At 61.8% G+C, this 23,207-nt stretch overlaps 2 protein-coding genes across 3 annotated transcripts; both read left to right on the forward strand.

Annotated features, from left to right (window-relative positions):
- The first annotated feature begins 3,725 nt into the window (after positions 1-3,725).
- On the forward strand, positions 3,726-15,398 carry CCHCR1 (coiled-coil alpha-helical rod protein 1). 2 transcript variants are annotated; one of them, XM_084646592.1, is made up of 18 exons: positions 3,726-3,856; positions 5,408-5,519; positions 6,153-6,390; positions 6,503-7,055; positions 7,271-7,392; positions 7,477-7,594; positions 7,748-7,858; positions 8,081-8,224; positions 11,486-11,596; positions 12,007-12,113; positions 12,483-12,595; positions 12,937-13,015; positions 13,264-13,388; positions 13,574-13,756; positions 14,327-14,428; positions 14,537-14,688; positions 14,818-14,953; positions 15,196-15,398. In XM_084646592.1, the coding sequence occupies exons 2-18, from the start codon at positions 5,450-5,452 to the stop codon at positions 15,315-15,317; spliced, it is 2,586 nt and encodes an 861-aa protein (XP_084502718.1). In that variant the 5' UTR covers positions 3,726-3,856; positions 5,408-5,449; the 3' UTR covers positions 15,318-15,398. The 2 variants fall into 2 exon arrangements, with proteins under 2 accessions (XP_084502718.1, XP_084502719.1); XM_084646593.1 differs by having other exon boundaries at positions 3,731-3,822.
- A 1,328-nt stretch (positions 15,399-16,726) lies between these two features.
- On the forward strand, positions 16,727-22,306 carry TCF19 (transcription factor 19). Its single transcript, XM_084648162.1, has 3 exons — positions 16,727-18,240; positions 19,619-20,234; positions 20,769-22,306. Exons 1-3 carry the CDS (start codon positions 17,967-17,969, stop codon positions 21,001-21,003), a joined length of 1,125 nt encoding a protein of 374 aa, XP_084504288.1. The 5' UTR covers positions 16,727-17,966; the 3' UTR covers positions 21,004-22,306.
- The last annotated feature ends 901 nt before the right edge of the window (positions 22,307-23,207 follow it).

Below are 23,207 nucleotides of genomic sequence, written 5' to 3' on the forward strand. Positions count from 1 at the left end.
AATGAATTGTCCCTGTGTAGGCAAACTGCTTGCGTTCTCCTGTTCACCTTATTGAAGTCCTTCAGTAAATGGACCCGAGAGGGAAATTTGTTTGTTAAAACTTTCCGGAAAGCACTGGTCTGCTGTGTGAGTTGTATTTTGAGACAGAAACAAAAGGTTGGTTTCCATATGAATTTAAAATGAACAGAGCCCTGAAAGCCCAATCCGTTCCCTTGTGCCCGCTGCCCAATATAGGATGGAAAGGCAAAAACAGATGAGAAATGTAGGATTGATGACAAATATAGGAATGATGCTGGATTCCATCATGCACGACATTTCCTGCTCGATCCTCTCTTCCACCCCCGTTATACCGTCAAGTAAATAATGTAACTGTCAGGGTGGGAATGACTCTGACAATACCAGGAATATGAAATAAAAATGAACGGATCATATGGAAAACCCCCTTGAGTTGCACGGCCTTCAAACTAAAATGTCCAGCATCTGTCACATCCAAGCTGTTTTCATGAGGTGCAAACTGGGTATAAAAATTACCATAGGTGTTCTTCATGTAACTCATTTTTCTTTTAGAAATCTCCCTGATTTTGCTGTCAGCAATTTATTGTATTTGACTTTCCTCCGAAAGTGGTCTTTCTAAAATGTGGATAAATGCATATTTGGATGGTCTGGGTTCATATTATTAAATTTGCTGACAGTAGAATTGTTACTGGTGTGACTGTTGCCTGGTATGAATCACCACTGAGAACGCCCAATTCAGGACAGGGCAGATACACCCCAAACACTGGTGGTTTATTCTATAATTAGATTAACCAAAACAGTAACAAAATGAGCTCTTGTATCCCCACACTGGTTAGCAGGAAGCTAAAGCACAGTCCCCTTTTGGCATTCCAGCTCCTGGCTTGTCCACCCAAACTGGTCTTTTTAGTAATAAATGATAAAATCAGAAGTCACACATAAAGTTCTTCCGAGCCAAAAGCCACTGTCCTCAGGTCAATATATAATTTAGATTTTTCCCAAAAATCACATTGCAGCCAATCCCCTTAGTAACTAAAAACGAAAGATTTATTAATAAAAAAGAAAAGGAGAAAGTTAGTAAATGGTTAAAAGAATCGTATAAATTACAGTTGAGTTAGAGAGTCTCTAGATCAGGATCAGAGCAGAGATGGTCGTTCTGCTAGTTTGCAAGAGCCTTTCTGGAGGGGGAGGGAGAGCTCAGTGGTTTGAGCACTGGCCTGCTAAACCCAGGGTTGTGAGTTCAATCCTTGAGGGGGCCATTTAGGGATCTGGGGCAAAAATTGGGGATTGGCCCTGCTTTGAGCAGGGGGTTGGACTAGATGACCTCCTGAGGTCCCTTCCAACATTAGACTGGAAGAGTTTGCAACGAAATCAGTATGCAGCATTCTGGGTTTTTGAGGCATAAGCCATGGCCTGTCCGCTTTGTCACCATTGGGGATTTCACACCAATAATGTGTTGGATGGAAAATTCTATTTTCATTGTCTTTGGGGAACATAAAGTTTTTCACTTGCTGTGGCCCGTGCAGTACAAGGAAGTCCCTCGGGCTACTGCTCAGGGGGGTCCACAGTCCTGGATCATCTCGACTTAAGGAACTAAACTCAGCAGCAGCTGTTTTTTGCGCCTCCACCACCCTCTCCTCTGATCTACGCTTTTCTTCAGGACTGTGCATGGCTACATCCATTTGAGATGGAGATATGGATGCTGCAGTAGCTGGCCCATCACCTGCACTGTGACTAACTGGAAGATCAGGCCTCTCCTCACCACTCACATCCTCACTGGGGCCGAAAGGCTCACCGGGAACATTTGTGTCCGTGTATCTCAGGAGAGCTCCTTCCTGCTTAGACAGAAAAGCTTTCTTTGCTGGCTTTCTTTTTCTGAATGTTGTCCCCGAGGGGTGTTTTCTTCTTTCACTCATGGCTGCTGTTCTGTGCCAGCTAGAGTGGCTCTCAACACTCAGTTGAAGGGGACTAATAAGCAGGCTGGTAGCAGGGCCTAAGTGAGGGAAGAGATCAGCGTCTTAAGGGCCTAACTGGCTCCTACTAGTCCAGTTGACGGCCTGTTCCCTTCAAGTGGGTTCAGGGAAGCAGCAGGACACAGGAAGCTCCCTGAGAAGCTGGTGTTAATCAATGGTGCGTTTTGTAACAGAACCTAGTGAAAATGTCCCTGCAATGGTGACTCTCAGAGAGCATTTTCTAGAATTTATCAACACTGATGATACTACAGGAGCTGGTATGACAAATGTGCTTCTTAAAAAGCTGGAAGAGACGGGAATTGCGATCGCTGACGTGAGAGGTCAGGGCTACGATAATGGTGCCAACATGAGAGGAAAGAACAGAGCAATGCAGACACGGATCCGAGAGTTAAACCCTTGAGGTTTTTTTGTCCCATGTAGTTTTCATTCATTGAACTTGGTGGTCAGTGATGCAGCATCAGCTTCTAGTGAGGCTGCTGAATTTGCTAATTTCAAAGCATCGATGTATTTTTCTCTGCATCAACTCAGGGATGGCAAATTTTGACGCAACATCTGGGAACATCCTCTCTGACACTGAAACCACTGAGTGCCACACGATGGGAAAGTCGAGTGGGGACGGTAAAGCCTACCAAACTCCAAATCGGGAAGGGAGATGGTGCCATAGTTGCCATTATGGAGGCTAATGCCATGACAGGAACTGTTTGTGAGAGAACAGTGGCAGTGGGAAATGGCATCACCAGAAACATACATCACTTCAAATCACTTGCTGGGACCCAGGAGTCCGGGACGCGGCCCCCGCCCCCTAAACCCTCCCGCCTCGGGGGCGCCCCTCGCTGGGACCCAGGAGTCCGGGACGCGCCCTGCACCCTAAACCCTCCCGCCTCGGGGGCGCCCCTCACTGGGACCCAGGAGTCCGGGACGCGGCCCCCCCCGAACCCTCCCGCCTCGGGGGCGCCCCTCGCTGGGACCCAGGAGTCCGGGACGCGCCCCGCACCCTAAACCCACCCGCCTCAGGGGCTCCCCTCGCTGGGACCCAGGAGTCCGGGACGCGGCCCCCCCCCGAACCCTCCCGCCGCGGGGGCTCCCCTCGCTGGGACCCAGGAGTCCGGGACGCGGCCCCCGCCCCCTAAACCCTCCCGCCTCGGGGGCACCCCTCGCTGGGACCCAGGAGTCCGGGACGCGGCCCCCCCCCCGAACCCTCCCGCCTCGGGGGCTCCCCTCGTTGGGACCCAGGAGTCCGGGACGCGCCCCCGCACCCTCCCGCCTCGGGGGCTCCCCTCGCTGGGACCCAGGAGTCCGGGACGCGGCCCCCCTCCCGCCTTGGGGGCGCCCCTCGCTGGGAGCCCAGAACCGCCCCCTGGAGTCGTTCTCTCACTGAGCTCTGATTGGTCAGCTCCGTGGAGGGCGTGTCCGCCCACTCCCGAGTCTCACCTCTCCCAGCTCTAATTGGCCCATTTCATGTGTCCCGCCCCCGTTTCCGTGCTGCGATTGGTTGACTCAAGCGGGGCGTCACCCCACCGCCATGAGCTACGATCAGTCAGCTCCGCGGGGGGCGTGTCCTTCTGTCCTTTCTCGCTTCCTACAGCTCTGATTGGTCAACACGCCTTAGGGGCGGATACTCTGTATCCGATTCTCACCACTGATTGGTTATTGAAGCCTGAGGGCGTACGTTCCCCCCCACCGACTCCACTCTCTCGATGTTGATTGGTTAGCTCGGCAAAAGGGCGTGTCCCGCGCTGGCCCCTCCCCGCTGCCCGCCGAATGGCCGGTTCGGGTTCCTGCGGATCCGGGGCGCGCGGGGCGGTTGGTCTCGCGACGTTTCCCGAGAGCGCTGCGGGTGCGGGGAGCCGGAGTGAGCCGGTCGCGGGCAGGTGGGGAGCGCGGGGACCGGACTCCCGGCGTGCCCTGCGCGGCGACCGGACTCCCGGCGTGCCCTGCGCGGGGGCTGGGACCAGACTCCCGGCGTGCCCTGCGCGGGGGGGGAGACCAGACTCCCGGCGTGACCTGCGCGGGGCGGGGGGGACCGGACTCCCGGCGTGCCCTGCGCGGCGACCGGACTCCCGGCGTGCCCTGCGCGGGGGCTGGGACCAGACTCCCGGCGTGCCCTGCGCGGGGCGGGGGGGGACCGGACTCCCGGCGTGCCCTGCGCGGGGGCTGGGACCAGACTCCCGGCGTGCCCTGCGCGGGGCGGGGGGGACCAGACTCCCGGCGTGCCCTGCGCGGGGCGGGGGGACCAGTCTCCCGGCGTGCCCTGCGCGGGGCGGGGGGGACCAGTCTCCCGGCGTGCTCTGCGCGGGGGCTGGGACCAGTCTCCCGGCGTGCCCTGCGCGGGGGGGGGGGGAGACCAGACTCCCGGCGTGCCCTGCGCTGGGAGGGGAGACCAGACTCCCGGCGTGCCCTGCGCGGGGCGGGGGGGACCAGACTCCCGGCGTGCCCTGCGCGGGGGGGGGGGGGAACAAGCGGCGCTGGGCGGAGGGAAAGGGGGCAGGTGAGGCTGTGGAGGATCGGGGGATGGGAGTGGGGGCAGGGGGGAAGGGGATGGTGGGGGACAGGTGGGGAGGGGGGACTGGAGGGGAGCAGGAGGGGCAGGTGGCGAGTGAGAGGCAGGGGAGCCTGGCGGGATCAAGGGAGAACGTGGGCCCTGAAGGGGGGTGTGGGAGGGGAAGGAGCTGCCTTGTTTGCTGTGCGATGGCTCGGGAAGTTATCGTAGGGTCTATCCTAAATCCGCAGACGGCATCAGATGTGGGCTGGCGGGGAACGTGGGCACGAGGCCGGGGCGGCGCAAGGATGTTTTGCGCCCTAGGCGAAACTTCCACCTTGCACCCCCCCTGTCCTGAGGTGCCCCCCCTGCAGCAGCTCCCTGCCGCCCCCCCTCCACCCTGAGGTGCCCCCCCTGCGGCAGCTCTCCACCCCCCCGGCCCTGAAGCACCCCCCATGGCAGCTCCCCGCCCCCCACTCTGTCCTGAGGCTCCCCGCCGCCCCCTCTCTCCTCGGGGAGCCATGCAGCAACTCCCCCCACCCTCGGTCCAGGGAGCCGTGCGGCAACTCCCTGCCCCAGCTCACCTCTGCTCCACCTCCTCCCCGAGCACCCCGCCATCACCGCTTCTCCGCCTCCCAGGCTGGCGGCGCCAATCAGCTGAGCAGTGTAGCGCGCTCAGAGGAGGAGGCGGAGCAGAGGTGACCTGGGGCAGGGAGCTGTTCCCCTGTGCGCCACCCTGCCACCCCCCCGTTACTTGCTGCAAGGTGGCCCTCCCCGCGCCCCCCTGCCCCAGCTCCCCTCCGCTCCCCCGCCTCCCCGGAGCATGCCTTTGGCCCCCCCCCCAACCACTTGGCACCCTAGGCGACCGCCTAGTTCGCCTTGTGGTTGCACTGGCCCTGCACAAGGCCAGGGGAGAGAGACGAGCCAGGCTGTTCCCCCCTAGGGACAGGACGGGACGGAGAGTCGTCTGGCCATCCCCAGAACAATGGACAAAAGGGAAGAGTCCAGGGGTCACCTGGACCCGCCGGCCGTCTTTGGAGCCCCCAGACTCACCGGTAACATCCACAGCTCTGAGAGTCCCCTAAGCCCCGCACCATGCACTGTCATCCCGGATGCCTGAGTCCCATTCCACGTGACTTATGAGGAGAGGCTGAGGGAACTGGGATTGTTTAGTCTGCGGAAGAGAAGAGTGAGGGGGGATTTGATAGCTGCTTTCAACTACCTGACGGGGTTCCAAAGAGGATTGATCTAGAGTGTTCTCAGGGGTAGCAGATGACAGAACGAGGAGTAATGGTCTCAAGTTGCAGTGGGGGAGGTCTAGGTTGGATATTAGGAAAAACTTTTTCACTAGGAGGGTGGTGAAGCACCGGAATGCGTTACCCAGGGAGGTGGTGGAATCTCCTTCCTTAGAGGTTTTTAAGGTCAGGCTTGACAAAGCCCTGGCTGGGATGAGTTAGTTGGGGATTGGTCCTGCTCTGGGCAGGGGGTTGGTCTAGAACCTCCTGAGGTCCCTTCCAACCCTGATATTCTATGATTCTATGTCCTGGTCTCTGCCCCTCTAGGGGTGAGCGCCCTGCACTGCCATCCCGAATGTCTGGGTCCCATTCCCCATCTCCAGCCCCCTAGGGATGAGCCCTACGAATTGCTGTTCTGGATGCCTGGTCCCAGTCATGTCCTTTCTGCTATAGGTCCTAGGGGGCTGATTCCTCCCTCGCATTTCCAGAGCCGGTCGGCGCCTCCCCTGGTTGCTTCTGGAACGGCTTCCTGGAGGGCAGGGCCCCCCTGCTGGCAGCCCCAGGAGCTCAGGGAGCTGAGACGGGAGAACCAGCACCTCCGAGATGAGCTGCAAAGATGGACAGCAGGGGGCGCTAGGGCACCCAGGGGGAGGGCAGGAGCGGAGATGGAGGAGCCTGGAGTGTGGAGCAGGTAAAAGACCCCATTCCTCCTCCTGCCCCGATCCAGCCAGTCCCCACGCTGGGGCCAGATGGGAGCAGGCGTGCCCTAGAGGTGAAAGGCTCCATGTCTCCTTCCCCTGCAGGTCCCTGGACAGGGAGGCGGAGCCCCCAGCTGCCCATCATGCCCTGGCCATATCCCAGCAGGCCGAGCTCATTTCCCACCAGCTCCACGAGATCCAGCGGCTGGAGGCGGAGCTAGCTGGGCTCCGAACTGCCGTTCTCCAGCAGGAGGCCATGGTGGCTGCCCGGGAGAGCACCGTGGCCTGCCTGCAGGGGGAGCTGGAGCAGCTGAGGGGGAGGAGCCAGGCTGAGGGGGAGGCCCTGAGGGCGGAGCTAGAGGAGCAGAAGAGGTGTGGCCAGGCAGAAGCTACTGCCCTGAAGGCGGAGCTGGAAGAGTTGAGGAGGCGTGGCCAAGCAGAAACTAATGTCCTGAGGGCGGAGCTAGAAAAGCAGAGGAGGCGTGGCCAAGCAGAAGCCGACGCCCTGAGGGCAGAGCGAGCGGTGGCCACTGAGCAGCACCAGCAGGACCTGGTGGTGGCGCGGCGGGAGCTGCAGGCGGCGCTGGAGGAAGGGAAGGCCCAGACCCAGAGGGCAACAGAGCGCCTGCAGGGGGCGCTGGGGGAGCACCAGGCTGAGGTGAGTGGGGGGCTGGGAGCCAGGACTCCTGGGTTCTGTCCCAGCTCTGGGAAGGGAGTGGGGTCTGGTGGGTTAGAGCAGGGGGCAGGGAGCCAGGGCTCCTGGGTTCTCTCCCCAGCTCTGGGAGGAGAGGGGGGTCTAGTGGTTAGAGCAGGGGGGGCTGGGAGCCAGGACTCCTGGGTTTCTTCCCAGCCAGGTCCCCTCTCTCCCCCCAGCTCTCCCGTCTCTGCGTGGCCCATGGGGCTGAAGTTGGCTCCCTGCAGCAGCGGGCCCTGCAGCTGGAGCAGGAGCTGGAGGCCAGGGGACGGGAGCGCCAGAGCCTGCAGGAGCAGCTCAGGTAGGAACAGCCGCAGGATGGCGCCCCCTCGAGGCAGGAAGCCCCCATCCCCATGTGTCAACCCCCTGCTTTCTCCCCCCGCAGCACGGCCCAGGCGGAGCTGGCCTCCCAGCAGGCCCTGCTGCAGCAGCTACGGACCTATGTGGGAGAGCAGGGGAGCGGGCTGGGCCCCGAGAGGCAGCTGCTGCTTGGCCAGGTGCAGGTGAGGAGGGGCGAGCTACACACGGGCAGTTCCTATTGTGTCCTGCAGGGGGCAGGACTGATTCCCCCCCTTCAGGGGGCGCTGACGCACATGGGGGTGGGGGACAGGACTGATCCCCAGCTGGGGGCGCTCACACCCTCCCCTTACCCCCAGCGCCTAGAAGGGGAGCGCGACGCCCTGAGGACGACGGCAGAGCTGCTGCAGCTCAGACTGGCCTCGCTCAGCGACATCCTGGCCCTGCAGGAGCTGGAGCTGACCAGGAAGGTAACGGCCCCCTGGCACTGCTGGCTCGCTTTCTCCGGCATCCAGGGCTGGCCCAGTTCCCCAGGCCGGCAAAGGGGGTGCTGTGTTGTGGGGCGGGGGCTCAGCAGGGGGCGCTCTCCCCTGACGCCCATGGCGGGCCCAGTTTTCCAGGGCGGCACTAGGAGGCGCTGTGCTGTAGGGGGCAGCGCTGTAGCCTGGTGTTGAACGAATGTCTCCCTCCAGCCCTGTGACCCCCTGCAGCCCGAGCCAGCCCAGAAGAGCCAGTCCCTGCTGAGGCGCTGGCGGGAGAAGGTCTTTGCCCTCATGGTGCAGCTCAGATCCCAGGAGCTCGGCCACGCGGACGCCACCAACCTGCTCCAGAGGAAGGTGAGGGCCTGCCGCAGGGGAGCGGGATCTAGTGCTGGGAGCGGGGAGCTGGGAGCCCGGACTCCTGGGTTCTATACTCCTGGGAGAATTCTGCACCAAAATTTTAAAATTCTGCACATCATATTTGAAAATTCTCCAAAATTCTGCACATTTGATTTGTCAAAATAGCACAATAGAATCATGCCAGTTACAATTAGTTTGGTCATTTATTTCGAACTGTCTCCCAGTGAGTATGTCTGTAACAATACAGACCAACCAAAAGAAGAAGCTGGTCATTCTGTTTTGACAAATAGATTCCTTAGGAGGCGTGTTAGTACACAACCTTGTGTGTTTCCTGCAGTGTAAAGGCTTGGGGGGTGTCAGGGGTAACGGAGGAGCTGAGGGAGAGGGAAGGAGCCTGGAGGGTGCTGGGTGTGGGTGGGAGGTTTTTCTTTCGGGGGGGGGGGGGGAGGATTGTTAGGGAATTGGGAAGCCTCCCCCATGCAGACCCTGGCTGACCCCAAACCTCTCCCATTCAGTCAGGCACGTCTGCCCGTGTCCCTGCACCCCGCATCCCCGTGGGTCTCTGCAGCCCCCCATCCCCAGGCTCGGCGCCGTCCCTGCCCACTAGCCATTCTGAACCCCAGTCTGTGACCCCCCAGCAGCCCTGTGTGCCCCACTCTGTCCTAACCTGGCTCCGCGGGCAGGGTGCTGTGATCAGCTCCACTCCGGGGGGACCCTGCACCACGGGGCATCGAATTTTGTATTTTCCCACATAAAATACATTTTGCCGAAGAAGTGCTGCAGTTCCGCAGTTTGCCCACCAGAGGCCGCTGTGGCGCTAGGACGCAGCATAGACTCCCAGACCTGGCGGGGACCTGGAGAGGTCCCTAGTCCAGTCCCCCGCGCTCACGGCACGACCCAGTATTATCTAGACCGTCCCTGACAGGCGCGTGTCCAACCTGCTCTTAAACATCCCCAGTGATGGCGATTCCACAACCTCCCTAGGCAATTTATTCCAGTGCCTGACCACCCTGACAGCTAGGAAGTTTTTCCTAATGTCCCACTAAACCGCCCTGGCTGCAATTGAAACCCATTGCTGCTTCTCCTGTCCTCAGAGGTTAAGAACAGTTCTTCTCCCTCCTCCTTGTAACCCTTTCCATATTTGAAACTGTTCTCATGTCCTCTCTCAGTCTTCTCTTCTCCAGACTAAACAAACCCAGTGTTTTCTATCTTCCCTCAGAGGTCATGTTTTCTAGACCTTTCATCATTTTTGTTGCTCTTCTCTGGAATTTTCTCCAATCTGTCCACATCTCTCCTGAAATGTGGCACACAGAACTGGACACAATACTCCAGTTGAAGCCTAATCAACAGGGAGTAGAGGAGAAGAATTACTTCTCGTGTCTTGCTTACAACACTCCTGCTAATACAGCCGAGAATGATGTTTGCTTTTTTTGCAACAGTGTTACACTGTTGACTCATATTTAGCTTGTGGTCCACTATGACCCCCAGATCCTTTTCCGCAGTGCTCCTTCCTAGGCCGTCATTTCCCATTCTCTATGTGTGCAACTGATTGTTCCTTCCTAAGTGGAGTGTTTTGCATTTGTCCTTATTGAATTTCATACTGTTTACTTCAGACAGTTTCTCCAGTTTGTCCAGATCATTTTGAATGATAATCCTTTTCTCCAAAACACTTGCAACCCCTCCCAGCTTGGTATCATCTGCAAACTTTATAAGTGTACTCTCTGTGCCACTATATAAATCACTGATGAAGATATTGGACAGAACCGGACCCAGAACCGATCCCTGCGGGACCCCACTTGTGATGCCCTTCCAGCATGAGTGTGAACCACTGATAACTACTCTCTGGGAACAGTTTTCGAACCAGTTCTGCACCCACCTTATAGTAGCTCCGCCTAGGTTGCATTTCCCGTGTTTGTTTATGAGAAGGTCATGTAAGACAGTATCAAAGCTTTACTAAAGTCAAGATATTCCATGTCTACCGCTTCCCCCCATCCACAAAACTTTCTTTGACAGGGTAACAAGCTATGAGGTTGGTTTGACACGCTTTGTTCTTGACAAATCCATGCTGGCTGTTACTTATCACCTTATTATCATTTAGGTGTTTGCAAATTGATTGCTTAATTATTTGCTCCATTATCTTTCCAGGTACAGAAGTTAAGCTGTCTGGTCTGTAATTCCCCAGATTGTCCTTATTTCCCTTTTTATAGATGGGCACTATATTTGCCGTTTTCCAGTCTTCTGGAATCTCTCCTGTCTTCTATGACTTCTCAAAGATAATTGCTAATGGATCGGATATCTCCTCAGTCAGTTCCTTGAGTATTCTAGGATGCCTTTAATCAGGCCCTGGTGACTTGAAGACCTCTAACTTGTCCAAGTAATTTTTAACTTGTTCTTTCCTTATTTTTGCCTCTGATCCTACCTTATTTTCACTGACATTCACTACGTTAGACGTCCAATCGCCACCAACCTTCTTGGTGAAAACCGAAACAAAGAAGTCATTATGCACCTCTGCCATTTCCACATTTTCTGTTATTATTTTTCCCCTCTCATTGAGTAACTGGCCGACCCTGTCCTTGATCTTCCTCTTGCTTCTAATGTATTTGTAGAATGTTCTCTTCTTACCCTTTATGTCTCTAGCTAGTTTAGTCTCGTTTTGTGCCTTGGCCTTTCTAGTTTTGTGCCTACGGACTTGTGTTGTTTGTTTATATTCATCCTTTGTAATTTGACCTAGTTTCCACTTTTTGTAGGACTCTTTTTTGAGTTTTAGATCATTGAAGATCTCCTGGGGAAGCCAGGGTGGTCTCTTGCCGTATTTCCTATCTTTCCTACGCAGCGGGATAGTTTGCTCTTGTGCCCTTAATAATGTCTTTTTGAAAAACTGCCAACTGTCTTCAATTGTTTTTCCCCTTAGACTTGCTTCCCATGGGATCTTCCCTACCAACTCCCTGAGTTTGCTAACGTCTGCCTTCTTGAGATCCACTGTCTTTATTCGCTGTTCTCCCTCCTGCCATTCCCTAGAATCTCTTGTTCCGTGGTCACTTGCACTCAAGCTGCCCTCCGCTTTCAAAGTCTCAGGAACGCTGCTGGCTCTTCTGGTGCCACAGCGCCCTCGGGGGGCAAAAGGCAGAACCGCAGCACTCTCAGGCAAAATGTGTTTTATGCAGGGAAAACACACAATGATGCGAGACAGAGGGATTCTGCACGTCCGCAGGTGCGCAGAATCCCCCCAGGAGCAGTTCTATCCCCCCCTCTCTCTAGGTCTCAGAGCTGCAAGGTGAAGTGGAGTCGAGGGACCAGAAGGTGGCGCTGCTGCTTCACAGCCTTCAGGATAAGACAGCTGAGGCCGATATGGAACGAGTGAACAACAAGGTTTGGTCCTGGCTCAGGAGGGCGGGGAGTGGGGCTTTTCCCCTCTAGGGGGCACTGACTCCCATCCGGCCCCAGGGCCGGGACTGGCTGGCTCAGGGGGGTGGGGAATGGCTGGCTCGGGAGGGCGGGGAATGGCACCCCGGGGCAGCGATTGGCTGGCTCGGGGGTGGAGGGGGGAATGGCACCCTGGGACAGGCACTAGCTGGCTCAGGGGGGTGGGGAATGGCACCCCGGGGAAGGCACTGCCTGGCTTGGGGTGGGGGGAATGGCACCCCAGGGCAGGCACTGGCTGGTTCAGGGGTGGGGGTGGGGAATGGCACCCCAGGGCGGGCGCTGGCTGGCTCCGGAGGGGTGGGGAATGGCAACCCGGGGTGGGCGCTGGCTGGGACTGGCGCTCTGCTCCCTTGCAGACGCTCCGGGCCGAGCTGTCTCACTGGGAGGACTCAGGGCAGCGTCTCCAGCGCCGGGCGGAAGCGGCCGAGGGTGCCTTGCGGGGTCTTGTGGAGACCGTGAGCAGGTACCGCTGGGGGGCGCTCTACAGACAAACAGGGGGACCTCTGGGGAGTAGAGGCCTTTCCCCTCTAGGGGGCGCCAGCTCCGATCTGGCCCCATCCAGGATTCCCAGCTCTGATCTTGTCCCCCCATTAGCGTGACCTTATAGCCGGCTGCTCCTGCCACACCCCTGCTACCCAGAATCCTTTGCTGCAGTGTTTTGGCTTGTGTGGACCATCAGCCCCTGGGGCTGGTGTGATTGAGGTCACGACCCCGGCTGTCCCCTCATCCTCCGGTTCTGGGGTCACAGGCCCAGTGGGTGGGACGCGAGGTGTGTGATTGGTCGGGGTGTGGAGGTCCTGCCCTCTGACCCTTGGTCTCATCCTGTCCGCAGGCTCCACCAGCAGGTTGGGGGGCAGGAGGCAGAGCTGAAGGCGGCCGCATCGAGCCTGGCAGGGCTGGGAAACCGAGTCACCTTCGCCGCCAAGAGAGTCGACACCATCCAAGGTGAGTGGGACGAACCGGAACAGAGAATCCAAACGCTGGGCCCATCTTCGCTGGTGTCCCGCCTGCCGCAGGACAAACCTATGGGCCTATCCAGCCCGGTGTCCTGGATCAGATCTTCCGTGGGTCTCAACAGGATACACGATCCCCCTTCACTTCCTGTCCCAAACTTTTGAGCAGAGTCACTGTGCGGCTGTTGCCCAGCCGCCCCGCCCCAGAGGTGGCTACATTTCAGCGCCAGGTGGGCGATCCCCGTGCGGCACCCCTGTGGGGCTGTTCCCAGCCGCCCCGCCCTAGAGGTGGCTGCATCTCTGGGCCATAACTCTACATCTGTGCGGTTGCAGGGCTGGTGTCTCGTAAAGTGGCCCTGGCTCGACTGCAGAGAGACGAGCAGCCCAAGGCCGCTGGGTCGGAGAACGACGGGTGAGTCCTCTCCAGCCCCACCCCACCCCCGGGGACAGGCACCGGCTGATCGCACAGCGCTTACAGGGGCGCCACGAGGGAGTGGGGTCTAGTGGTTAGAGCGGGAGGGGGCTGAGAGCCAGGACTCCTGGGTTCCATCCCCAGCTCTGGGAGGGGAGTGGGGTCCAGTGGTTAGAGCAGTGGGGGGCTGGGAGCCAGGACCCCTACAGGGGGCCGTCTGACCCTTTCGCTCCCCCCTTCCCTCCCAGCCCGTCCTACGAGGCTCTCCGGGCCGAGCTGGCCCTGCTGCACCAGGAGCGGGACTGTCTGGTGGCCGAGCTGAAGAAGGGGGCCCAGGTCCTCGAGCAGCAGGTGGCCGAAGCCCGGGAGAAAGGTACGTGGGCCGGGTCGAGCTCGACGGCGGCCCCCGGTGGCACAGGTGGAACCGCACCCGACAGTCTTTCCCCACCGCTGGCTGGGGTGCCCGGCTGGGGTGCAGCCCCTCCTGGCCTTAGCGGGGAGTGCCCAAGGTCCCGGCAGGTTCATAACAAACCCGTCCCGTCTCCCATCTGGCCGCAGCGGAGCGGGAGCTGCGGGAGGCGACCCGGAGCCTGCAGGGGGCGCTGGAGCAGGAGGCGGAGCGGGAGCGGCGGCGGCAGCAGGGGCAGCTGGAGGGGGCGCAGCGGGAGCTGCAGGAGAGCCTGGAGGCGGCCGAGGGGCTGAGACGGGAGCTGGCTGGGCTGCGGCAGGAATATGAGAGAGGTACGGGGGGGGGGGCTGGGGGGCAGGGCATGCTTCAGGGAGCGGGATGGGGGTCAGTGCGAGGTGCCATGCTGCGTGGAGGGGGGCAGTGGGGGGTGCCATGTGGGGAGTGGGTCGGCGGGGGGCACCATGCTGCGGGGAGTGGGGCGGGGGCACAGCGGGGGGCTGCGGGGAGCGGGGTGGGTGGCAGCAGGGGGTGCCAGGCTGCAGGGACTGGGGCGGGAGCAGTGGAGGGTGTCGGGGAGCAGGGCGGGGGAGGGTGAAGGGGGGCTCAGCAAGGGGCACCGGGCTGCAGGGACTGGGGCGGGAGCAGTGGGGGGTGTCGGGGAGCAGGGCGGGGGCGGCTGGGCTGTGGGGGGGGTGGAGGGGGGCTCAGCAAGGGGCACCGGGCTGCAGGGACTGGGGCGGGAGCAGTGGGGGGTGTCGGGGAGCAGGGCGGGGGCGGCTGGGCTGTGGGGGGGTGGAGGGGGGCTCAGCAAGGGGCACCGGGCTGTGGGGAGCAGTGGGGGTCAGCAGGGGGCGCTCTCCCCCAGCAATCAGAGCTAACCCCCTCGCCCCCCCTTCCCGCAGCCCTACAGGAGAAGGTGACGGAGGTGGAGGCCCGGCTGCGTCGGGATCTCTCGGAGCTGGAGCAGAGGCTCAACGAGGCCCGAAGGGAGCACACGAAGGCCGGTGAGAGACGCCCCCGCCAGCGCCCCTCAGTCCTGACCCCCAGCTAGCCCAGCCCCAGGCTCCCCCCACTGCTCCCCCGCTGCCCCCTCACCTGCCCTCTCCCCGCAGTGGTTGCCCTGCGTCAGGCCGAGCGCCAGGCAGCCCGGGACAAAGCCAGGAGCCAGGAGCTGGCGCGACTGCAGGAGGAAGCCAAGCGGGAGGCGACGGGCCGGCTGGGGGCGCGGCTCCAGGCGCTGGAGAGAGACAAGAACCTGCTGATGGTACGTGCTGGGTTGGGGGGTGCCCCTGTGGGAGCCCCCAGTGCCTAGCCGCAGCCCCTGCTGTCCCAGGCCTGGGCTCCCCCCGGGCACCGCACCCACCCGCCTTCCTGACCCCGCCTCTCCCCCCAGGCCACCCTGCGGCAGGAGGGGCTCCTGGCCCAGTACAAGCGGAACCGGCTGGCGGCCCAGCGGGACCCAGGGGAGCCAGGAGGGAGCGGGCAGCAGCCACCGCCGGGGAAAGGGGGAGCCCGGCCTCCCTCCAAAGGTACCGACCTGCTTCCAGCCCCCTGGCGGGATCTGACCCAGACACCCCCCTGCCCAGGCCATGGCCCACCCAGAGGCCCCCCACCCAAGTCCCTCCAGCCTGGGCGATGGCCCACCCAGAGTTTCCCTACTCGGGCCCCCCTGCCTCCCCCTGCCAGGATCCCCACCCAGCCAGTATGGCCCCCTGACCCTCACCTGCTAAGCTCTCCCCCATACTGATCTCCCAGCCCCCTCTCCCCACAGAGACCTTGGCTGCAGTGCTGGACGACCTGCAGAGCCTCAGCACGGCCCTCCTGCGGGAGGAGGACGAGGAGACGCCGCCAGAGGAGGAAGGCAGCACCGAGGATGAGGAGGGGCCGCCCTGATGGGGGGGCGGGGAGCTGCCCCCCCCATCTGGCGGCTGGTTTTCATAGATGTGGAATAAAGATTGTTTGCATTAAACACGAGCACATTCTTGTGGCTGAGTCTGCCGTAGAACCCAGGAGTCCTGGCTCCCCCATTCCTTGTTTGCGCACATTCCTGTGGATTTGTCACCCCCCCCGTCACAGGTGCTGTTAATTACCCACGGTTCTGATTGAGCAGCCCCGTGCTGTTGCCTTGACCCCTTTTGCCCCCCTGCTGTTGGGACACACCCCATCTCCCACCCCCACCCGTGCTACCCAGTGGGGGCAGGGCCGATGTTAGGCCAGGGCTCCCCGCATGTCACAAGGGGTCACGGGCTGAGTGTCGCCCGGCTGGTCTCGCCATGAAGATACGTGGGGTCGCCCCCCCAAAGTTAGCGCTGGGGCCGTGTGGGGGGGGAGACGCCTGAGCCCAGGGCTCCCTGCAGGCTAGGCCTGGGCGCTGGATTGGTGCCACGGGGCCCCTGCCACTTCCCCCAGCCCAGCTGCTCTCCAACGACCTTTGCTGTGGGTCAGGTTCCATCCCCCCCCATTTCCTATAACTCCCTCCACCACCCCCCTGCAAAAACCTGGGCCTCTACCCCTCTCAGCCCTCCCCCCCCGCACCTGAACCCCTCCCCTCCCAGCTCCTTCCCTCTCAGCCCTTCCCCGCCCCTCACCTGAGCCCCTCCCCTCCCAGCTCCTCCCCTGAGCCCCTCCCTTCTCAGCCCCTCCCCTCCCCTGAGCCTCTCCCCTCCCAGCTCCTTCCCTCTCAGCCCTTCCCCTCCCTGAGCCCCTCCCCTCTCAGCCCTTCCCCTCCCTGAGCCTCTCCCCTCCCAGCTCCTCCCTTCTCAGCCCTTCCCCGACCCTCACCTGAGCCCCTCCCCTCCCAGCTCCTCCCCTGAGCCCCTCCCTTCTCAGCCCTTCCCCTCCCTGAGCCTCTCCCCTCCCAGCTCCTCCCTTCTCAGCCCCTCCCCTGAGCCCCTCCCCTCTCAGCCCTTCCCCTCACCTGAGCCCCTCCCTTCTCAGCCCCTCCCCTCGCCTGAGCCCCGCCCCTCCCCTCCCACCTTCCCTCTCAGCCCCTCCTCTCCCTGGGCCCCTCACTTGAGCTCCGCTTCTTCCCCCCTAGCTCCTCCCCCCCGGGTCCCTGCCCGCATGCGCATGCGCAACCCCCACCCCAGGTTCGCCCCTCCTTCCGCGACCGTTGAGGCGCTCGCGCTCGGGCCCCGCCCCACTTCTGTCAATTTCGGCCAATCAGCAGTCGCTCGCCTGCCCGCTCCCCACGTGACTCCGTGGTCCCGGCCAATCAGGGAGCGGTCGCCCAGGCCAAAGCCAATGGGTAGCAGCGGCCGCGCCCACGCGTCCCGGCTCGGCCAATCAGCGGGCGACTCCCCAGGCAGCGCGCGTCGAACGGGAGCCCGGGCAGCCGCTGTGGCCGGCGGACGCTCAGCGCCGGGCCGAGACAAGGGGAGGGGGAAACTGGGGTCCCGGAGCTACGTCACCGGGGGACCCCGTTACCAAGGAAACCGGGGGTCCGGAGCTACGTCACTGGGGGGACCCTGTTACCAAGGCGCCCGGGAGCCCGGAGCAGCGTCACTGCGGGGACCCGGTTACCAAGGGGACCGGGGGTCCGGAGCTACGTCACCGCGGGGACCCGGTTACCAAGGAGACCGGGGGCCCGGAGCTACGTCATCCGGGGGACCCTGTTGCCAAGGAGCCCGGGGGCCCGGAGCAGCGTCACTGCGGGGACCCCGTTACCAGCAAGGCCTGGGTTCTAGAGCCGTGTTGCCAAGGCGACCGGGGCACGTGCCCGCCAGCCTCGCTGCCCTGGGGCCGGGGGGCTCTAGCGCTGCGTTGCTAGGAGACCAGGGTCCGGAGTCCCGAGCAGGAGGGGTCGGGGTGCTAGAGCTGCGCAGCAGGTTGCCATGCCGACCAGGGTGTTCGTTCTAGAGCAGCGTTGCCAAGAGACGCGCTGTTCTGGAGCCGCTTTCCCATGGGGGGGGTTCTAGACCGGCGTTCGTGAGAGGCTCTGGGCCCTGAGCGCAGAGCTAGAGACACGGGGGGGGCGGTTCTGGAGCTCTGTCAGCAAGAGGGGGGTCTAGAACCGCAGAGCTGGGAAAGGGCCCTGCCGGGCTCCAGAACTGCGTTGCAGAGGAAGGCAAAGGGGATCCGGAGCTGGGGAAGGGGGAGGCCTCCAAGCCCCCCATGCTTTGGCTCCCCTGAGCCCACGGGGGGGCCGGTAGCGGGGTCCCCCCACCCCCTGCAGGGAGCCAGTGCACTTTAGCAGCAGCCAGGGCGGGGAGACGATGCCGTGAGCTGTTGTGTCGTCGGCTAGATAACGAGGGAGGTAACGGGAGGGAATTAATCCCCCCCCCACACTCACACCCGGGGCAGGAGAGGTTGGGGCAGGTCTAGGCCCGCAGCAGGAGCTGGGTAAATTTCCAGCCACTGCTACCATGAGTTGCTCCTGTCTCAGCCAGTAAACTTCTCAGAGAAGAATAGAACCCAGGAGTCCTGGCTCCAAGCCCCCCTGTTCTAACCCACTATACCACACCCCCTCCCAGAGCTGGGATAGAACCCAGGAGTCCTGATTCCCAGCACCCCCTCCCCAATGCTGGGGAGGGGGAGCCAGCCATGCCATCTGAGGCCCTGCCCTGCTTCCAGCTGCTGCGGATGGGCCCAGCCAGTCCGGGGGATGACCCGAACCGGGACCTGCACACCTTCCGGCCAGCTGGGCCGCACTGCACCTACCGGCTGGGGCGCCGGGCCGAGGTCTGCGACGTCCCCCTGGTGTCAGAGCGCAACCCGGGGCTGGTGTCCCGCATCCATGCCGAGATCCACGCCGAGAGGGACCCGCACAGCACCGCCGGGGAGTGGCGGGTCTGCCTGGTGGACTGCAGCACCCATGGTGAGGGCTGGGGGGCGCTGTGCTGGGGGGAGCGGGGCGGGAGCTCAGCAGGGGCGCTCTGCCCTGGCACTCAGCGCTGGCTCATGCCTTAACACCATTGCTCTGGATCCCCGCCCAGTTAATTCCTTCCTCTGCACTTCGCATCGGAGACGATTCCCTTTTCACTTCCTGTTTAAAGACTCGCCCAGGGTCACTAGCCGCCGAGCCTCACCCCAGAGGCAGCTGCATTTCAGCCCCAGGCCAGTCATCTCAGTGCAGGGTCCCTGGGTGGCCACTAATCATGTCCCACCCCAGAGGTGGCTGCATGTCAGTGGCGACTGAAAAGATCCCAGAGGGTAAGTTATCACACAGACAACCAATCCTCCCTCCCTCTGTGTTCTCCCGTAGACACCCCTCTGTCTAAGGCAGCGGTTCTCGGCTTGCAGGCCGCATGCAGCTCAGTTAGCACACAGCTGTGTGCTAATGGCTGCCGGGCCGTGCGGCTGCCCAGTGCACCAGGGTCCTGGCTGCCCGGCACGATGTGTTGGGGTCGCCAGCTGGCTCCATGGGGCCCGGGGCTGCCGCCCAGCCCTACAGAGTCCGGGGTCAGTGATGGGGCTGTCACCCGGCCCCGCACAACAGGGTCTGGGGTCCCTGCCACCCTGCCCAGGACTCCACTCCTGGGCCCACTCTGTGGAGCAGTCTCTGGGCGGGAGGCACTGGGCATAGGGTCTGTGTGTGTGATGGGGGGGGTCGGGGAGAGGGAGGCGTTGTGGTTCTCAACCTGTGGACCAGGTAACACATTGTGGGCTGCATATGCGGCCCACGATGATAAATAGTTGAGACCACTGGTCTAAGGTATCCGCCTGTCTGTCCCTCACCCCCATACTCCTCTTTCTGCCTGTCTATCAAGCTATCCATCCCCATACACATCTACCTGTCTCTCTGTCTATCCCCCTACACACCTACCTATCTGTCTGTCTGTTCCCATACACGTCTGTCTGTGCCCATACACGTCTGTCTGTCTGTCTATCTATCCATCTCCATACACACCTGTCTCTCTCCATCCCTATCCACGTCTGCCTGTCTGTTCATCCCCATACACACTTATGTGTCTGTCTGTCCCCATACACGCCTGTCTATCTATCCATCCCCATATACCCCATCTCTCTCCCCCAATATCTATCATCTCTCCATCTAGTTCTACCTCTATTCGTTTAATTAAAATTAAAAAACCCTGGAAATTCCCTGACCCAAAGCTCTGCGCATGTCGCCCCCGTGAGCCCGGCAATTCCCATGAGAAGGATTCGCTCCCCTGTGGCCACTAGCCCACCACCAAGTGTGCCAGGGACCCCTGGCCTCCCCCTTCACCCCACTCTCTCCTTCCCATCTCCGCCAGGCACCTACGTCAACGCGGTGCGGGTGCCCCGGGGCCGGCGCCTGGAGCTGAGCGACGGAGACCTGGTCACCTTCGGCCACCCGGACCCTGTGCCCGAGGGCTGCGCCCTGGCACCCCCGCCTGACGACTCGGAGTTCTGCTTCCTCTTCCAGAAGGTGCGGGTGCAGCCCCAGGATTTCGCCGCCATCACGACCCCCAAGGCTCCCTGGCCGCTCCCCTGTGGCTTCAAACCCGTGCTGCCTGGCGGCAACCATCGCATCCGCCCACTAGCCCGGCCCGCGGGGCCCTCTCGCCCTTCCCGCCCCAAGGCCACCCTGATCCTCAGCTCCATCGGCAGCCTCAGCAAGCTCAAGCCACAGCCACTGACTTTCACCCTGAACCGGGGTCCGAGGTCGGAGCCTCCCTCCCGGCCCGGGGCCTCCAGGAGCCGTCGGAAGTCGGCCCACACGCTGCTCCCCGAGCTGGAGGACGAGGTGACCCGGCTGGACGAGGAGCCGTGGGCTTGTGAGCCGGACGGATACAGCTGCCAAAGCCCGCTGCGGAAGGCGCCGGAGGGGGCGGGGAGCGGCAGGGCGCAGCCGGATGCGCGACTGAAGGTCCAGGTCACGCCAAGCGGGTGAGTCGAGTCGGTGTCCCAGCATGCTCTGTGGAGGGGGCAGGATCATAGCACCTACATCTCCCCCGAAAGGGCTGGAGATTGCCCTGCTACCCTCAGCTGTCATCGTCTGCCCTGTGTTATACTTGGCACTGCCCACGGTGCTCTGCCCCAGAGCTGGGCGCACAAAAGGCTCTAAACTCACAATAAGGTGTGGGGGGCCCCAGCCTGGCATTGGGACCTCCCAGAGGCCAGCGTGGGTGAAGGGGGAGCCGTCGGGTTTAGCACTGAGGCAGCAATTGGTTTGTAGGGTCCTGTGATACATGAGGGGCTAGTGAGCCAGCCAGTGTCTCCTAGAGGGGAAAGGCCCCACCTGACCCACCCTGTCCCTTGCCCTGGGTCCATATCAGAGCCAGCATCCCTGAGAGGGGACAGGCCCCGGGCCCCATTCTCTGCCCCCCTGAGTCAGCCAGTCCCCGCCCTGGGGCTGGATCGGAGCCGGTGCCCCCTAGATGGGGAGGCCCAGCGTCACTCACCTCTCCCGTCCCGTTGCAGGAAGCGGCGGGGGCGGCCGCGGAAGCACCCGCTCCGTGACACCTGCCAGGTGTTCTCGCAGACGCTGCTGGCGGCGGAGCCCTGCGCGGCCCCACGCTGCCGCCTGCCCCAGGACGAGACGGTGCAGTGGGTGCAGTGCGACGGCTGCGACGCCTGGTTCCACGTGGCCTGCGTGGGCTGCAGCTACAGCGCCGTCCAGGAGGCCGACTTCCGCTGCGGGGGCTGCCGCACGTAGCCGCGGGGCAGGGGAGCACGGGGCGGCCAGGAGACTGGAGACGGTGCAAGATGGGCAGGGAGTGGTGACACCGGGCCTGGCGATTGTGCGCGCACAGACAGTGACTGGTGACACCGGGCCTGGCGATTGTGTGCGCGCACAGACAGTGACTGGTGACACCGGGCCTGGCGATTGTGTGCGCGCACAGACAGTGACTGGTGACACCGGGCCTGGCGATTGTGTGCGCGCACAGACAGGGAGTGGTGAAACATGACACCTTAGAAGGGACTGGTGAAATCGTGGGAGACAAGCAATGACTGGTGAAATGTGCCAGGCGATTGTGCATGCCCAGCGGCTAGTGCCACCATGTCAGCCAAGTGGGGACTGGGTGAAAACAGCCGAGGAGCCTGAAGCAAGAAACGTAAGCCGGGCACGTGGCTGGCGATGGAAACAAGAGATGCCTGACTCGTGACTTGTGCAAAAGTGCCAAGACGATTGTGCAAACCTGGGAGCCGAGGACATCCCTCTGGGCTGGGATTTGTGTTCCCCTACAGGGAATGGGACACGGGGGCCTTTCCTCTCTACGGGGCACCGGCTCCACAATCCAGCCCCAGCGCACGTGAGCTGTGGCTTGTGAAAATGTGCCCGGTGGGGTGAGAGCCAATGGAGGGCCGATGCCTGAGCAGTGCCTCACACGAACCGGGCCGGGCTTTCGCTCCCAATCAGGCCGGGCGTTGGCCCGGTGCCTCCTCAGAGCATTTGGCACTCGTGCACAGCATGGACGTCGAAGCAGCGGCTCGCAGAGACTACACGCGGCCCTCGTGACAAACAAGGCAGCTGTGCAGCCTCGCACGAGGAGGTGACCTGGCCGTTTCCACGCCCACGAGGACTCCAGGAGGGCATCCAAGACGCGCACACCCCCGTGCGATTGATTCATCTGCCAACCTTTACACCCCATTCCCTTCCTTCTTTCCGTAGCAGCCGCTTCTCCCTGCGCCTGGATTTCCCCGTGCAAATACACCCAGTCGTCATGGCCTCCCACGGAGCCGCTTCCCCGCTCCCTTCTTCCTTCCAGGGGAGGGGAGACGGAAAAGAAGGGAGTGAAAACGCGCCGGAAAGGCCAGAAAAACTGGATTTTTCAGCCTGTTCCTAAAACGGGGTTCTTCCTACTCCTAAACCGGACCTTTCCCGCCCACGACGCTGGTGAATGGCTCCCCCCGCCGTGCCGCGGGCGGAGACGCGGATCCACCTCTCCCCTCTGTTATTTTTTCCTTCTTTTGCTCTGGCACCAAAAAAAAAAAGGGGGGGGGGTGTTTCTAACTGATCACCTGTTTGTTTTTCTCCACTGTCCCGCTCCACTTGTGCCCATTGCAGTCTAACATGCGCCACAAAAACCAACCCCTGGCAAATGGTTTGTGTGTAGCTGCCGCCCACTCCAAATTTGCTGCAGCACAGAGCACCCTATATGTGCCTAGGTCCCTCCTCAGCTACTGCGCGCCTGCCGGTGGGAGGCTGGTATTGCAAGCCTGGGAATTGACCCTCCGGGGGCAGGAGAAGCCGAGGAGCGCACCCCCAGAGGGGAACTGTGGCTCAGGGGGCAGGGAGTTGGGAGATCAAGACCCCCTCGCAAATCCATCATCTACAGTGAGGTCCCATTCCCTGCTGGCCACAGCTGTCGCTTCCTCGGATCCGGTCGATCACAGCCAAACCGAACCTGCAGGCAGATCTCTGTGTGGCCCGGGTTCAGGTGGGGAGGGTAGTAGGGTCTAGTGGTTAGAGCGGGGGGGAGGGGAGCTGGGAACCAGGACTCCTGGGCTGTGTCCCCCGGGGAGGAGAGTGGGGTCTAGTGGTTAGAGCAGGGGGCAGCTGGGAGCCAGGACTCCTGGGTTCTGTCCCCAGCTCTGGGAGAGGACTGGGGCCTAGTGGTTAAAGCAGGGGGGGCTGGGAGCCAGGACTCTCTCTTGCTGCCCCAGTGACCTGAGCTTCAGTCTTTTCCTGTTACACCCACCCCAGTGAGAAGAGGCAGGGTCAGGGCTGCGGTGCTAGCCCAGGGCGGGGGGTTTCCTGGCTGGGAAGGTAGCCGAGGCCAGGTGGCCTTGGGGGGGGTTAAATCCTGCCAGGCAAGGCCCCACCCTGAGTCAGTGGCCTGCTGGATCTTGGACCTGCACGAGCCCTGCCTGGGAAACAAGACGGGGCACCGGCCCTGGCTCTGTGCTGCAGGGAGC

The sequence above is a fragment of the Lepidochelys olivacea genome, assembly GCF_965140295.1.
Source record: "Lepidochelys olivacea isolate rLepOli2 genome assembly, chromosome: 14".
In the NCBI taxonomy this organism is placed as follows: Eukaryota; Metazoa; Chordata; order Testudines; family Cheloniidae; genus Lepidochelys; species Lepidochelys olivacea.